We start from the raw sequence: 18,654 nt of genomic DNA, 5'->3' as shown, positions 1-18,654 counted from the left end.
AATTGGCAACATTGCAGAAGAAATGCTCATGGAGTGTTGCTGTATATTTTTACTTATTTAGAAAGATTTAAATGATTAATTTGCTGTTTGATTCATTTCAATGATATTTATTAAAGCAAAAACGAATGAGATTTTTTATGTTTTCACTCGCTTATATTCATACCCTTACGACTTAAGTCGCAAAGATGTAACTAATTATAGGTAATTGAAAATTAACATTAAATGGAACTGAATACATGCGAATAATTAATTTTTAAATAAACCGTTTGTAAATTTAGGGGTTCAGGAGATTTGGGCTCTCTATATAGTACACTAACTAGTTCTTGAGGCAATATATTATTGAATTAATTTAAAAACGTACAAACGTAAATATAATTAATTTAAAAACGTACAAACAAATGATTGTCAATATTTAACGCAAGAATTGAAATTTGAGAAGTGTTGCTGTCATCTTTTATATATCGCGTTTGTAACGCAAAAAAAAAAAAATTTTTAAAGTTATAATGGTATATAAAGAGGTATGATTATTTTTCTTGAACTTAATAATTTTATGTTCTTACTTTAGTTTCATAAAGTGTAAAACCTGGAATAAGTTTATTAAATGTTTTCTGTTACCCAAATTTTCAATGGTTTTTAGGCCAACAAGTAACTTTGTATAATGATATAAACAAATAATATTTCACGCATTGTGCAATAACAGCGTTAATTGGTGGGTTAACTGCAGTTTGATTAGCTCTATTAGTGAACAAACTAACTTTAAAAGCAGCGAAAAAGGTTACATTAACTGAATAGTTAACTCGAGAAAACTTTTCAAATGTAGTTTAACATATGTGTAGCTATGACACACTATATAAGAAAGCAACGAGTAAATTTTTCGGTTTTGTAGTTAAAATTAAGTTTAAAAAAGGAATTTAGACTTTGCTCATGAAAGTTCGGTTGATTTCTAACAAGTATAAGCAATAAAAAAAGTTGTTTTTTTATGTTTAAAATAAGGACACACATTAGGTTTTATTTTAGCCGTGAAAAATAATTATTTTGTAATCAGTTGACTGATAAAGGCAATATAGACATGGGTAACAGTATCTTGTCTAAAGGTATATACTATGCAGTAAAGAACTAAAAAATTTAGTTTATGTGAAAAAAAAAAAAATCTTTGTTTTCTGGTATTAATTATTATTATTCAATTATGAAAGTAAAGCATAATTTTTTCCATTCATTTTATAATTCATAAGTTTTTTACATTCATTTTAACATTAAATTTTATTGCTTAAAAGAATAAAAATTACTTTTATAAAAATAAAAATAAAAACTTAAAACGTTTTCATTGCTACAGAAGTTAGTTTAGCGTCATGTTCATAAAAGTAAACTTCGGCTTTTCGATGCAAAGAAGTTAGAGATTAGGGATTTCACGTTGAATGTTTTGTTAAAACTTTTTTCGAATTGTTTGCATTTTTTGCTTGATTGATTTTTGTTTGTAAATGTAATAATTTTTAGTTTTCATTTTTTAGTGTTATTATAGAAAAGAAATATATTTTAAAGATTTTACTACATTTCATCATCGGATGCAACAAAATTTCATCATTGGATGCAACATCTAAAAAATCTTTCTAGACGATAGCAACATCGAGTGCAAGATTTTTAAGTTTTTACCAGACAGTAGCAACAACAAGTAAAATAAAGGATATCAAAAACCATTTTAAAGACCTTGAGATAATGTATGAAGCATTGGTAAAATACCTTATGGTGGTTGAAGTATTTACTTTGGGTGAGCTTTTTTTATATTTTGCGTGCTACCTGAATGCTAAAAAGTTATCATTAATCCATCTAATTTAAAAAGATGTTTAAAAAGAAGTTTTTTTCCTGATCAATAAAAAAAAAAGAAAAAAATGTGAATTTCCTTTTCAATAAACTATATTCTTGTTTGTTTATTTGTTAAAATATGGCATACCTTTTATAATTAAAAATAAAGATATATATTTTGTCTGGTAATTAAGATACCAAATACCAGATACCAAAAATTTAAACCATGCTGATATTCAGATGTTAAAACTTAAACTATGTTGGTGTATGTTTTGTTTTTTAATAATTTGTAAATTTGTTTACTTAAAAAGTCAAACTTATTGTATGTATTAAGCCCAAATTTTTAAAATGTTTAAACTGATCCTGTATCCCCTAATAATTTTTAAACTAATTAATTTCAAACTTAAAACATTGAGTTGAGTCCAGGGCTAGTTTGCTATGATTTTGAGCGGTGTCTTGGATAATTATTTAATAAATATATATAACATTCAAAAGTAATAATTTTTTTACAAGAATAACTAAATTTTTTAATTTTCAAATTTAAAATTTTGATAACAATTTTTGTTGGTTGTGGATACCAAAAAAGAATTTTCTTCAAAAAAAAAAAAAAAAAAAGGAGAGAGAGTATTTATTACCAAGTTATTAAAAATATTTTGTAAGAAGTTTTTATTAAAAATTCTTTTTTTTTAAAGCTAATTGCAACTTTTAGCCAGTATGACAGGCAACCTATTTTTGTATTTATCACTTCTATATACTTTTAAAATATACCAAGTAGTCAACACAACAACTAAATTTTTCAACTGAATCTAAGTGCCCAAAATTGTTTTTTAATAAATAAGCTATCGAAAAAAGATGTAAAACAATAAGAAATTGTTTTTAACCAAAATATGCTTTGCTTTGCTCCTAACAGCGTGCATTTGGCACAACATGTGTTTACGTTTAAAGGCTTCAAAAAGGTGAATTAAGAATAATAATACAATCTGCAAAACAAACATAAAAAAATAAAAGCTGATAGTACACACGCTACAGAAATAAAATTGGGTGTCAAATTTAAGTAAAAATTGTTTTTAGTAAGCTCGTAACATTAACATGCAAACAGGATAATCTTTTTTTAAACTTAAAAAAACTGCAAAAGATACTCAGAAATCATTGTTTTGACTTATCATTTATTTTCTTAATCATACTTTATTATTATTTTATCATTAATTTATTATTGTAGGTATATTAATTATTTTTAACAACGAAACGTTTTTTGTTTGTTTTATTGTTTTATTTTAAACAAACATTTCATTGGTCCAAATAAATGGGGCCCCGTTAAACTTATCAATAATACAAAAAAATGTTTATTTATATATTATTCAGTACAAAATTTGTGAAACTTTTTTTCTATTTATCTCGGGTATAATTTTTTAGCATTTGTCAATTTGTCAGCTAACTCAAAAATACCTTTTAATAACTCAAAATTATTTTTAATAAGCAACCTAAAAATCCTAAAAAGCGGCAACAGTTGGCAACACCATTATTTTTTCATAATAATAAATATTTACTTTGTGAAGTAAAAAGAAAGCGAAATTCCAAAAATTACGTTTTTGATCACAAAAAACACAAACCACAATAACTCCTATGCACATGCACGAATCCCTACAATACACATGCGTGAATCCCTACGCATTCCAAACATCCAAATTTGGGCCACTTTTTTAAGCACTGTTGGCCGTATTTCACGATTTATAAAAACAACGATGGCCTCTAAGACATCAATTGTTACTGGTTTTTCAGATTAAACCAGTGGCTTCACATAGCCCCACAAGAAGTAATTGAGAAGTGTCAAATCGCAAAACCTTTGAGGCCAATTGACAAGTTTGTTTACAAAATCAACTTATCACAAATTTTGATTTAATAAGTAAACGGTTGTGGTTGTTGTATGGCATGTACCGCCGCCCTGTTAAAACCACATCTGATCCAGAAAAAAGTCATCAATATATTCAAACAAAAAATCATTAATTATGGTGTGGTAATGATTCTGACTGACCGTATTGCAAGCTCTGGTTTTATTTTTGAAGAAATAAGGTCTGAGGGCACCACAAGCGTATTAACCGCACCAAACAATACATTTTTTGGATCTAATGGAGTCTGTAGGGTCTCTTGCGAACTGCTCTCACTCTCCTTATGAGGTAATTTTACTTATTAACAAACCCGTTAAGCCAACTCTTATACTCGTCTCCAGCTGAATCTTATACTCGTATATGATCCAGCTGAAGCAGGAATTGACTCTTATATATATATATATAAATATATATATATATATATATATATATATATATATATATATATATATATATATATATATATATATATATATATATATATATATATATATATATATATTCTTATACTCGTATATATATATTAGGGTCCTGCGAGTCAATTCTATTTGATTCGCGAACTAAGTGTCGTTTCAATATGAGAAAAATGATTCAAGTTTTTCGAATAACTATTTATTTTGTGAGTGTTGTTGTTTTTTTAGTTATTCAACGCTAAGATCAAAATGTTTTTACTTATATCAGCCAGAGAAAAGTAATTGTAATACTGCTTTCAAACAACCGCTAAAAAAATATTCCTAGCAAAAAAATATTTTTAAGTAGATTTAAAAAAAAAAAAAGTGTTTAAATTTGTATTTCTTCATATTGCTGATTTGATTCGTGAATCGATTTGTAAATCAAGACCCACTTCGAGATTCTATTCGAAACTAAAAATGCCAATTCGCAGGGCCCTATCGAGGCTCGCTTCGAAACTATTGACAGTCGGAGAACTGATTACTTTATCTGGTAAGATGTTCCACGCATTGACAATGCGGTTGTTAAAAAAGTTAAAACAAGCTAAATTGTTGTTGCATTTTAAATACATACATATATATATATATATATATATATATATATATATATATATATATATATATATATATATATATATATATATATATATGTATATATATATATATATATATATATATATATATATATATATATATATATATATATATATATATATATATATATGTATATATATAGACATATATGTATATATATACAGTGCCGTGGCTTGTGGATTTGGGCCCCCCCCCAAACTAGTCATTACGGCCCCAATTTTTTTTTTCTAAAAAAGTGGATAACTTTACAGATTACTTCAAAACAGCTGGGTACCTGACATATTTTAACGTCGCCGTTCATAAGACTAAATGCAATCAAATTAACGCTTAAATTCAATTAGATATACTTTATAATTGTTAAATTGATATAGAGTTACTAGTGTAAATACAGTAAATGCATTACGCAGATAATAGAAGAATGTCGCAAACCATCAAAAAAAGGGTTTGCGACGTGTTTTCATGCTTGCAAACTCATTTATTATGCCTTCATAACTTAATGTTCTTGCAACCTCGTTCTCAATAGACAGCATTGCTAAGAAAGACAAACGTTCATCAACCATTGTTGACCTATTTAAAAATACAAAGAAATAAAGCTACACGTATTTATGTATAATGAAGCAAGATTATTTATACTAACCTATGAAATGTTTTAATTAGTTTTAACTTGCTGAAGCTACGTTCTGCACTTGCAACAGTAACTGGTAAAGTAAGAATGATTCGTAACGCAATAACTAGATTGGGATAAGTTTCTTGCAGCTCTTCTTTGTAGATGTAGTTTAGGAAATCATATGCAGATTTTAGGAGAGCATTTTTTTTCCTCCTTTATAACTATGACAAAACGTTTTAACTCCGATTCTAAATCCTCAGAATCTATATCAGCAAGCTTTATTTGCAAATTTTTGCAAAAAGCAGACAGAGAATTTTCATTACAAGCTTTGATAAGACTCTCAGATCGGTAAAGAAAGTCATAAAGCTTTGTGACAATGCTGATATGTTCAAAACGCTCTTTTACTGATGCAATTGACATATCAATTAGTGGCAAAAAGAAATCTGCTTTATACTGATTTTCAGGTTGCCAAGTGTGATCAGCACACTCGTATGAATAAATCGATTTTTTTTTTCGTGAACGCAACATCGAAAAAACCTTTTCAATGCCCAATACTTCTGCGATTTCTGATGCCTTAACACGTGCGTCAGAAAATCCATTTTCGCAATACTCATAAAGAAACGCTTTTGTTGCATTTATTTCACTAGCTAATATGTCGAGAGAGGTTGCAGAAGACTGAAGCAGCTTACTTGATTTGTTAATTTGAAATAAAACGTCATACCAAATAATGATTGATAATAAGAAAGGCCATGTTCTAATATATTCTGTCAGCGATCGTACTTCTGCGGAAGTTCCCCCATCTCTTTTTTCTAAGGCATGTTCTTCCAATTTTTCAAGTGCCTCTAAGATTTCTTTTAAATAGAAGTGAAGTGGTTTAACACAGTTTATTCTACTTTCCCATCTGGTATCTGATTGTGGCTTGACTGAAATTGCCATGCATGATTTTAAAATTTCCCATCGAGGAGGAGACGATGAAAAAAGCGTGTATAACCTTGAAAGATCACCAAAAATAGAAATTGCACTGATGGATGATAGTGCACCATCAACAATAACAAGATTGAGTGAATGGTTAGCACATGGAACATATAAGGCCTTAGGATTCATTTCCAGAAACCTTGCTTGAACACCTTTTACTTTTCCTTTCATATTAGCACCATTATCGTAAGATTGACCTCGGCAGTCTAAAATATTTAGATCCCAATTTTTTGCCTGATTTAAAAATGCATTGAAAAGCCCTTTTCCAGTGGTATCATTTACTGTGAGATATCCAAAGAAATTTTTGGAAATGTCGATACCTACTCCAGGAGTACATGTTACTGATCGCAGAATAATGCTCATTTGTTCTTTGTGCAAAACGTCTGGCGTACAATCTTAAATAATAGAATAGTATTTTGCCTTTTTTACCTTAGAAAAGTTTTTGGATTCAATCTCCCTGGCTAAAAGTCTAAAAGCAACTTTTGTTGTTTCTCGTCTATGGTAGCTTGATTTGCAATGCCTGCTTTACCAAAATTGAGGAAAAAGAAATTAATTAAGAAAAAAAAAGTAACAAAGCAATAAATTAAAGAAAATATCAGTTAACCTTTTCGTAAAGTCATCCATTGTTCAAAGCACTTGAAATGTTCACTGCATGTTTCGTGTTCTTTAAGTTTTTTTGACAAGCTTTCCCAAGTGTTCATTCCTTGCCGGAATGGTGAAGAAGTTATCCCAAAAAGTTTGCAACAAAAACAAAACACTTTATCAGAATTATTTGTAGTTTCTGTTGGTATCGAAACACTTCTAGTCTGAACTAATGGTTTCAAAAAATGTGTTAGCTTGGGGTGATTTGCGATTTCCTCCCTGGCTGCAGCTTTTTCTCTTCTCTTAGTGGCACCACTTTTCACTTTTTTCATACCAATAATTATATAGTGATATACTATTGAAATATAATTATAAATTTTTGGAAACCTTTATTGTTTTGTTTTTTTTATATATAAAAAACTAACAATGCATAAAAATAATAATAATAATAATATTAACAAAAAAATCAGTTCAATGATAATGGCCTTATAACCATTTGAACTTTAAAATAAACAAATGCAAAACGTAACAGTTTTCCAATGCTATACATTTGTTTCTTTAAAAACAATGCGTATTTAATTGAAACAAATAATAGACTTTTTATTTCATAGTATTAAAGCAAAAGTAATAACATATAGCATAGTAATAAAATAAATTATTACCAAGATAAATTGTGAATCGCCAAAAATAAAAAACGATTTAGAATTTATAAATAAATAAACATTGAAATATGTAATCTAAATACAAATAATAACATATTCGCACCTAATAAAATATGCGAATTAGAGAAATATATTTCTTCGCACGATTGACTGCTGCTTAATGGTTCTCTTTAACGGTTTGACTGATTTTTATAAAGCTCGCGTTTTTCATAAAATTCGGACCTCGGGAGTTGAACATTTTTTTCTTTTTTTCTACATGAAAAATATTATTGTTTTTTCACGCTTGCTTAATTTTGGTAATATCGTGTTTAAAAGGCCATGTTTTTTTATTAATAGTAGCAGTAACTATATATATATATTCAAATATTCTTATTATAAAAAATACAAAAAAAAATAATTTCAAATATCAAAAAAGGCCCCCAAAAAATGCTGGCCCCCCCCCCCCAGTTGGGGGGTGTGGGGGAGCCTAGCCACGGCTCTGTATATATATATGTATATATATACATAAATTGTCTTGACCGAATTCCATCCAAGTATTTTTAAATTTATGTATTTAATTAATCAAGCAACGTGTTACCCAAAAAGTTTTGTATGATAAACTGAAACAAAACAACTTGAAATCTTTTCAGACCATTTTTGATCAAGTTATAAACTATGCTTTGATGTAAAATCTTGCTTCAATGGTATACTTTTTGATTTAATGGTATACAACATTTTACAAATGATATACAAAATTTTTTGATTCAATAGTATACAAAGTATTTTTTTTTTGAAAATAATTTTGTTAAATCTTGATTCAATGGAATTTGCAACCAATTAAAAGCCAACTTGGTGCAGATGCTGCAAATTAAAGTCTACACTACAGAATTTATTTTTTAACGGATCAGAAAAAATGATTGCGATTCAGAGCAATTTTTTATCGCTTTTTATTGCATAATCGAAAAAAACCCGTTTGTGTCCTAACCGCCAATGCGGTAACCCCAGTACTTAAAGTATTAAAGCCAAACATAGACCGCATCAATGTTATCTTATAATGGAGAGTAGTACATTTGTAAAAAACTTATTTTATGGCCAACATTAAAATTTCTAGTCAAGTTAAAACAATAAATTTATAACATCAGTATTATAGTTTAAAACAAACTTGTTTGCTCATTATACGGAGGTTATATATAGCAGCGAATTTCATAAAACAAAATTTTTTGTTCCTTATACGAGGGTTGTATATAGTTTTATTTGTATATAATTAGTAACCAGACTAGTCTATGGATAGACTTACAACACAGACATAGACAATTCTGTATGTTGTAATGGACACAACAAATGTTTAATTTTTTGTCCTTGTTGTGTCTATCAAATTTTTGATGGTGTCCTAAGATTGCTTAGTTAAAAAATAATTTTCACTTCATAAGTCTACAAAGCATAATTTTTTGTCTATTTGGTGTCTATGATTTTGTCTAAATTTACTTGATTTCATAAAACCAGAAATCTTTCATTACCGTATTATTTGAAGATTGTTATGTAGTAAACTTATAATATTAAAAAAATATTGAAATGACATCAAAACTCCAAATGACGATCATTGCCCATGATTAATTATTGTTTAAAACTTGCGTACATATTCATCAATAAAATGAAAGTAAAAAACATTTTTCTTTTTCACTATTGTTTTATTCACAAACCTAAATAAATTTTAACACCTATTGGAATCTTCTACTTACTAATCCACATTTTATAAAGGACAACTCCTTGATCACATATTTTTAAAATAATTTTATTGAAGGTGATAAAGATTTTAGTGACTAAGAAAAATTTTTTAAATGATAAACTTACCTTCAACTTTTTTGAAGTAATCCCAAACTGGAGAGGGCATTTTAAAAATAAACTTTCACGCACATTCACTGAGAATTGAAAAACAACTGAACTGAGTAATTAATGAACTTCAATTGAGCACAAAATAGTCCATTTTGAGGTTTTTAAATAGACATTAACTTTTTAATCAACAGCACACGCTGGACAAAAAATTAAAAAATGAACTTCTGTTAGAAAAATTGTATTTTTAATTTTGTGCTCGTTTTCAGTTTTTGAAACGATGCTGCAGTGAAAATTTAATTACTCGTTATAAGTCCAAATTATATATTAAATAGATCTTCTATACCTCATTAAAAAATCGAGATTGTTCATTTAGTGTCCGTTTTTAAAATGATTGTCTAGAAAGACAAACGTTTTTTATAGACAATTCATTTTTGATAGTTGTAATTAAAATTGTTGCAATTAGTGCTTTGTCGAAGTCTATTTTTGTCCTTTTATAATAAGTCCATTAGAGATTGTCTGGTTGCTATATATAATACGGTAATAATGCATGTAATTTCTAATACGGAGATTGTATAGGATTTATTCAGAAACATCTTTAGTTTAGGAACATAAAAAAGTTTAACTAAAAGTATAGTTATACATTTTTTTTAATATTTTAAAAAATTTCATTTTATTTTAATAGTTTCAAGCCAGGTCTTAGAGTATCAAGTAGAAAGTGGAACAAACATTACTCTTGACTGTAAAGTGTCATATGTTACTTACAGTACAATTATTTGGTATCGTAATCAAACGGATATGATTGCTAAAAAAGACGGATGGAGTGGAGAGGTATAAAAAATGCTGTTTGAATGGACAGCTTAAAGCAAAAAGGACCAAAGTCATATTTTTACATTTTGAGATAATAACAAAAACTACTTTTTCAAAGTAAACTTGTTAAAATCCAGCACAAAGCATTTTCTGTCTTCACTATCCTCACATGTCATCATCTGTTATCTGTAATTCACATATTATGTGACCCATACGTGTGATAACAGAACCTGCTTTATGCTGAATCTTTTGGAATTAAATGCCAGTTTTGCTTTAGGCTATTATGATATTACACTTTTATACTTATATAATATTATTAATATTATATGCAACTATAATATTTTTATCATATATATTATACTTATATAATATTTCTTTCACAATTATATTACTTCGTTGAAGTCTCGTTCCTAATCTTTTATGCTGTTGTAATTTAAAAGTTGTAAACTAAAATGCAAATTTCTTCATTAGGTGACACGTTACCTTAAAGAGCGTTTCGATATTGTTGGTCAATCTTTACTTATAATAAACTCAAAAACAACCGATGAAGCTATTTACCACTGTGAAATGATACATGATCAATCCAAGATAATAGGAAGGGAAATTAAACTTATACTGGAAGGTAAATTCGTTTAAAGTAAACTTAAATTAAGTAAATTTATGAAATTATTGTTATCATAAATTTATGAAATTATTGTTATCATAATGTAGTTATATTTAATAGGTGTGGAGCATTAACAGGTGTGGAGCATTATATATGAGTGATGGCCAATTTTAAGTTTAAAAACTAAATTTTTTTTAGAATTTAAGCATAAAACATTAACAAAATTTAGGCAGTAAATGTTAAAAGTTTGAACAAAAAAAAGGTTTTTTTTTTCTTTTATAAAGTTTAACAATTTTTTTTCAGTCGTTGAAAATGTTTTTCACGTAATTGAAATAAGTTTGTGCCACCTGCAAAACATATTACCATTGAATTTGAGGCTTTGTGATGTTCAGCTATGTATATTATATTTAGGAGTGGTCCAAACTTGGTCCCAGTACTTGTTTCAGTCTTATTCAGAGTATGTTTAACATCGCTTGTATTCAATTATATCTATGATAATAAATCTTCATTATAAATTTTCAATAACAGATCAATTTCGCAATTAAAACTGCTAATATGTTGTTATTTTTATAACAGAAACCCACCAAAATTTTATTTATTTACAATTAAGTTTATTTTACGAAATATTTCAATCTTGGTTTAAATAAAGCTTGATTTTATACCTTTAAATTTTTGCGATGTCTTAAACTGTATTCTGTATAAATCAAATTTGGTTTGAAAGATTGTGTTGCCCATTTCTGAGATAAATATAGAATAAATTATTATTGGCTTACTCCAAAACACAAGATTGTAAAGCTCGTAGAAGTCTTTGTCGGGTAATTTCCCGCTGACTTTTAATAATTTTATTTCTAAGTTTGTTAAAAATCAAATTTGTAGCTCCTTGATTTGACTTGATTCAACTGATTTTTGAAACATCTTCAAGTTTTGAAGTCTAATTTCAAATGAAAAAAAAGATGTTAACTTTATACTTAAGTAATTTGAACTCTCAGCAGACTTTATTTGAGTAACCCTCCAAAAAAATTATACTTTAACAATTTTCTCACTCAGAACTTGGAACTTTCAGCAATAATAGCCATTAATAATGACATTAATTGCAAGTTAGCTTGTCTTAAGATAAAGTTCAATTTTTAGAAAATTATTGAAAATTTTGTAAAAATTATGTTTATTATAATTATATATTGTTTAAATCAAATGAAAACTTTTCTAACCTGAAAAACTCACTAAAAAATAAACTGCCATCTTTAATACCTGACCACTTTGTTAAAAATTTAAAAAATAATAATATTCTTAGAAATGAATTTAATTTTAACAACTAATTTAATAATTAAAATTTAAACGAATAGAAAACTTGTTTAGTTTTTATAGACATTTAATATAAAAGACTCCAAAAAAGTAATTTTTGTAAAGATAAACATTCAACCTCTACGCCTTACTAAATATCAACTTTTTCTTTTCTTATCCTGGTCCTGCTTTTCTTATCCTGGTCATTCTCTTTGGAATAAAATTGTTTTGCCTAATTTTGATTTCTTTTTTAAATGGATTAATACTTTAAACTAAAAATAACTTGAATTTACTTTTGCAACTAAACATTTTTAGAAACATAATTTTAAATTAAATCAAAGCATTTAAGAAAATTTCAAATTAATTCAAAGTATTGAAGAAAATTTCCAATTTTTTTTTATTTTTTATTTTATTATGTTCATTATTTTATTACATTAGATAAAGTTACAAATGAATATAAGAAATAAAGTTACAATTGTTAAAATGTATGGAATAAGAAATAAAGTACAAAAAACGCGGATACCATAAAAAGAACATGAGGTCTTGTCATAAAGAACCGGTGTTGGTGAAATTAGAACATTTTCAACAAAAAATTTTTAAGTTTCTTTTTCTTTTTATGTTGTGTAAGGCTTGCTTCTATCAGACTACTGAGTCTTCTAAATGAAATATATGAACAAAAGTCTCTATAAATTATTAAATAAATATCACGTCTAAAATGTCAATAAGTTTAAAAAAAGAATGCGGATAAAAACGTGCATAGTTTTCAAAATAAACATATCGTCTTGCGTCGACTCCAACCTTATTTGTTGGATCTCATTTGTAGAACACAAAATTTCTGTTAAGCAAATAATATTAAAAATATTTTCAGTTTCCTCCCAAAAAAGTCCAAGTTTTTCAAAATTTGTGGATGTCAAATGTAATTCTGATTTTTTCATATTTTTTCATGTTTTTTTTTATTTGTTAAAAGAAATTCTATTTACTTGGATAAAGATTATACATATACATAATTCTATTTACTTGGATAATGATTATACATATACATAAAGTTTAAGCCCCCCTCAAATTGAGGGGGGCTTAAACTTTATCTGGTCATAATTTTTGAACACTAAAATATTTCCCATGAAATTTAAAATTTATCGATGAATATGAGTCTAGTTTAAAATAGTACATAAATTTTTTTATCAACTTGTTGCTCTCACGTTTGGGGAAGGGGGGAGGCCAAAATTTTGTTCCCAAGCTCCAATCATCGCAACTTTTTGCAAAGCATCCTTATTTGACATAAGCATAAACATATTAATGTTTGGAGTACATATATATATATATATATATATATATATATATATATATATATATATATATATATATATATATATATATATATATATATATATATATATATATATACAGCTATTACTTTTGTTGCTCTTTTTTGAATGCGCTCAAGAGTTTTCCTTTTTCAAATAGAATGATTAAGCTTAAGTAGCAAAATCCTACTGTGGGTGGACGTAGGTGGTATAAATAAACTTCCAGAGAGATTGCCCACTACTTTTAAATGCTTTTTTTAAGATACTAAGTGCTCGGTTCGCTTTAGCAGCAGCTGCTTCCACTGATTTTTTTGTTTAAGATCATCGGAAATCAAAACTTTAAGATCTCTCTCTAAAAAGGTTAACTAAATTTCTTGATGATGTCCATGGTCACTATATCCAAATATATAACATTTTGCGTTAGACTTTGTTTTAATGCAATTAAATTTCACAACTTGCATTTTTTAAACTTAATTTTAGATCTTATATTTTACACCATTGGATTGTACTATCGCTATCTTTTTATCATAAATTAGCATCTTCAGGCGTCTCAATAACTCCGATTATCTTACTATCATCAGCATAGAGTTTTATAGAATGATATAAGTTGCTAGGTAAATCATTGACATATAGAATAAACAAAAGAGGGTCTAGTACAAAACCCAAGTAACCCTACTACTAATGTCATTCTATTCAGAATCACTAAATACTACTTTGCTTTTTGTTTCTGATCCACGCTTTGATCTATTCAATAAATTGATTTTGTACGCCATGTGCTCTTATTTTATGAATGAGTTGTTAATGGGATACTTTATCAAACACTTTCTTCAAATCAGTACACTATGTAATGTATGTATGACTCAATAATTGTCTTATTTGGCTTTTGTAATCATGTCCATAGTTTCAAGAAAATTGATAGCGCAGTTTTTTTATTTAAATAAAACCGTGTTGAGATTTCAAGATAATACTGTTTTCATTAAAGCATTTTATAATTGCTTCATTAATAAGATTTTCTATAATTTTACTTACAATAGGTGATAAGGAAACTCCATCGTAATTTGAAGCTTCTAACTTACTGCCTTAAAAATTGAAGTAACATTTGCCATTCTCTACATATCAAGAATTTTACCACTTTACAGTGGTAAAATTCTTGATATGTAGAGAATGGCAAGTTACGAAGGAGTTTCCTTAACACCTATTGTAAGTAAATTTATAGAAAATGAAGCAATTATTTTCTTTTTGCACACTCTTTTAGAACTCTAGAATAAATGTTGTCGTATCTTATTATAGTATTCAGTTTTCAAATTCCTTCATGAACAATTTCTTCAGTTATTACTCGCTCAGTTTCTGTGTTGTAGATTGCTTTTGTTTTTTGGCGATAATCTGGAAGAGGACTAGATGGCTCTTCTATAAATACTGAGTAAAAATAATCGATTAATATATAACAATATCTTGTTTTTATCAATAGTAGTCATACTATTTATGTCTTTTATAGCACAAATTATTTTCGATCTTGGTGTTTGCTTTGGATGCATGAATAAAATACTTTTACATTCGATTTGGTATTTTCAACTAATTGCTCCTCGTAGTTTTCCTCATTTTACAACTTCTTTAACGCTTTTACAAGTTATTTATATTCGGATTTGATGTTGTTTTTACGTGCATTCTTCCCATCAGAGATATATTTTGGATCCTTTTCTTCACAGTACTTCATTAAATTTTTGTCGAATGAACTTGTTTCAAGCTTTTTCATATTCGATAATCATTTTGTAACATGCATTGAATGATAGATCTTTAAATAATTCAACCCAATATTGAATAAAATTTCAAATTAGTTCTAAACATTGAAGAAATTTTAAATTAATTAAATTATTGAAGATTTCAAATTAGTTCATAGTATTGAATAAAATTTCAAATTATTTTAAAATATTGAAGAAAATTTCAAATTAGTTCAAGATATTGAATAAATTTTAAATTAATTAAAGTATTGAAGATTTCAAATTAGTTCATAGTATTGAATAAAATTTCAAATTACTTCAAAGTATTTATACGTTTTTTAACCATCAAAGTTATTGCGATTAAAGGTACAATGACAAATTATGTATTTTATTTTAAAACAAAACTTTTACAAGAATTGCGGTTAACTCACCTTTGGCATTTGCGTCTAGCAACAAGCAAAATAATTTGTTTTTTCATGTATATAAATAACTTCTTTTCTCACGTGCACAGTAACGTTTATTAAATCAGTTGGTTTTAATTGATTTTTAATTGATATTTAATTGATTAATTGCTTTCTAACTAATAACTCTTTTAAACAAACTATTTCAATAAATGTAACACCGTTACATTTATTTAATTAGCTTGTTTAAAAGAATTATTAGCTGAGAAAGAAAGGTCTGTTATAAACTTGTAATTCAATTAGCCTTCCAGAGAAATGTGATGTAAAAGAAATTGTAAGTTGACGTCACCACTTGTTTTAATAGTCATAACAGGTACTAGGTAGAATGATAATAATGACCCAGCAACAACCCAAAGTCTCAGTCAATGTATGTACATCTAGTTACATATTCAGTTTACATTTTTTGTAAAAGACAAACTTCCATAGTGTTATTTAATGAGACTTTTATACAAGTTATATTGCACAACTACACAGTATGATTAAAATAAGTAGTCGCAAATATTTATGCGTTTGTCAAATTGTATTTAAGCGGTTGTCAAGTTATCGCAAATATAATCGTTGTATTTATGCAGTTATCAAGACATAAATAAGTAAAATAAGTAAGCGCAATGAGAAGGGACAAAGGGTGCAAAGTTGCCCCTCTTTTTATCCTCAATTTCAGCTATCTTTGGCGTTAGAAGCAGCGTTCACCTTTTTTTTAAAAAACAACAACAAAAAAAAAAAAACATGTAATGACATTCATTTGGAAATTAATGACGATTTCGCTAGCACGTGGTAATACAATGTGAAAGAAAGCTGAGACTTAAAACAAATTACTTTTTTTTCTCTCTCAAAAACAACTCAAGAAAATTTTTTGACGCCTTAAAGAAGTTTTATTTTTGTTGTTCCTTTTTTTTTGTTGATAAGGGACGGAAAAGTTTTTTATTTTTATTCGAAGACATTTTTTGTTTGTTTAATAAGCTTTTTTTAAAGTAACATTAATTTACACAACGCCAATTTTTTCATAAATATTTATATTTCCATAGTAACTATAACGTTCGTAACACAAATAACATTTTGGTAGATGATAGAATCAAAAACCTATTCCGACGTTTGTAGTTTAGTGTAAATTAATGACACGTAAATATACCATTGTTTTTATTACTGCTTAACATAAAAAACAAAATATATATTTATAATTTACTATGTTATAGAATGTTTAGATGTTTAGTCTTGTATAGATGTTTAGATGTTTAGATGTTTTGTAATGTATGTTTAGATGTTTAAATGTTTTGTAATGTTTAGATGTTTAGTAATGTATATATGTTTAGTCTTGTGGCCTATAATTTTGCCATGTCGCCCGGCGACGAGATTCCTCTAAAGCGCTTATGTTTTTGTGTGTACTTTTATGCTATATTTTAAAGTATTTAGTTCTAGTTTTATGCGTAATGTCTATGATTGTTGTTAATAAAAAGTTATATTGTTTATAAAATTTTATTTATAATAAAAATTAGGAAGTGTGCACACATAGTAGAACAGGCAGGAAGTGTACATACATCAACTGGCTAAATAGGTGGAACATGCGGGAAATGTACATACATCAACTGACTTGAATAGGTAAAACATGCAGGGAGTGTACATACATCGACTGACTAAATAGATAGAACATGGAGGGAGTGTTACATCGACTGACTAAATAGGTAGAACATGCAGGATGTGTACATACATCGACAAAGGGTTTTGGTTAGGGCAGGCAACAAGTTTAAAAAATAGTTTTTGTTGAAAAGTGTTTAAAAATCAATGCAAACACTTATTTTGATATATATATCGGTCATCAATTTACACAAAACTTTAAACGTTGGAATAGGTTTTTGATTCTATCAACTCGCCGTAAAAGTGGATAACTTTGCACGAAAAGTTGCCGATACTGTAAAAGTGGGGTAACTTTGCACAAAAATTCTGTTTTTTGAACATTTAAAATTTAATTTAAACTTGTATTACAGTTTTCGGCAATCATTTTTTAAAGAAATATAAAACCTATTTTATTTGTTCGATTATTTTTTATTAATTAAGGAGTAATTTTTTTAGCAACAAATATGTTAACCGGGAATTGGCATTATAAAAATTAGAAAAACTTTACGATTTGTGCGGATTGATCCAAAGTTTTTATATCTTGCTCTTTAAACAATAAATTTAAGAAGAGTTAAATTAAAAGCAAAAGTTTAATCTGACTATTATTTCGGTTCGGTAATTTATTGCGTTTTATAAAAAAATAATTAACAACTCATATATTTAAAACAAAAAACAACAAAGCATGTTTCTATGTTTTCTAAAGTACTGATTAAACGTCTGCACTCGTTTACTTGGCACCAAAAATCCTCAACGTTTTTCCAAGCCCCCTAGAACTTTACTATAATTTTTTTTTATTATCATTAAATTTAAACATTTTTTAAATTATTAGTAAAAAAAACTTTAAGTTTGCATAAAAAATAATTTTAATACAATCCAATGGATAAAATTGGCTTAGATAAAATTTTTGGTGCCAAATAAACGGCCGCAGACGATAAATTACCACCTCACAGAACTTTAACTAGTATATGAAGTATTTGACTCCGTTAGGACCTCCTACACACCTAGTTGACCATAGATTAGTTGTCTTATTAGCAATAATAGGTTGTAAAATTTTGACTGCTGCGTTACCTGATACCTAGAAATAAAATGAGGGTGGGGGGGGGGTGAATCCTTAAAAGCTTCTGACTGAAAAAGATAATCATTACTAAAAATCACTTGACTGAAGTATGTCAAATGCCAACAATAATCTGAAAATCGTTTCGCATTTTGCGTCTTTAAGACATTTGGATCATCATCTGTATACTCTTTGTACTTTCTGGTTTTGTAACAACTAGACGTATGGAAAAAAATATTTATATCATTTTGATTTGACCCTTTTGATTTACCCAAGAACTCTGGACTTTAATTTGACTCTGGATTTACTCAAGAAATTAATTCAATATGCAAAAATATACGTAATAACTCTGCTCAAGTAAACCATTATTGTAATGATGAAGAGAGTGAGAAAAAAAAAAAGTAAAAAAAAAGAAAAAGAAAGAAAATTTTTTTTTAAATATTTAAA

At 27.4% G+C, this 18,654-nt stretch overlaps 1 protein-coding gene across 4 annotated transcripts in view; it reads left to right on the top strand.

Annotated features, from left to right (window-relative positions):
* LOC100205548 (protein turtle) overlaps nucleotides 1-18,654 on the top strand; it is a 54,288-nt gene that overhangs the window by 11,704 nt on the left and 23,930 nt on the right. For 2 of the 4 annotated variants that reach the window (XM_065788045.1, XM_065788046.1), the window contains exons 2-4: nucleotides 1,509-1,765; nucleotides 10,050-10,195; nucleotides 10,646-10,796. In XM_065788045.1, the coding sequence (XP_065644117.1) occupies nucleotides 1,714-1,765; nucleotides 10,050-10,195; nucleotides 10,646-10,796 (349 nt within the window). In that variant the 5' untranslated portion in view covers nucleotides 1,509-1,713. Of the gene's footprint in view, nucleotides 1-137; nucleotides 519-1,508; nucleotides 1,766-10,049; nucleotides 10,196-10,645; nucleotides 10,797-18,654 lie in introns of those variants that run through there. The other 2 variants (XM_065788044.1, XM_065788043.1) reach the window with 2 other exon arrangements.

Source organism: Hydra vulgaris, chromosome 01 (assembly GCF_038396675.1).
Source record: "Hydra vulgaris chromosome 01, alternate assembly HydraT2T_AEP".
NCBI classification, from domain to species: domain Eukaryota; kingdom Metazoa; phylum Cnidaria; class Hydrozoa; order Anthoathecata; family Hydridae; genus Hydra; species Hydra vulgaris.
Note: the sequence above shows the minus strand (reverse complement) of the source record. Positions and strands in the feature narration are given on the sequence as shown.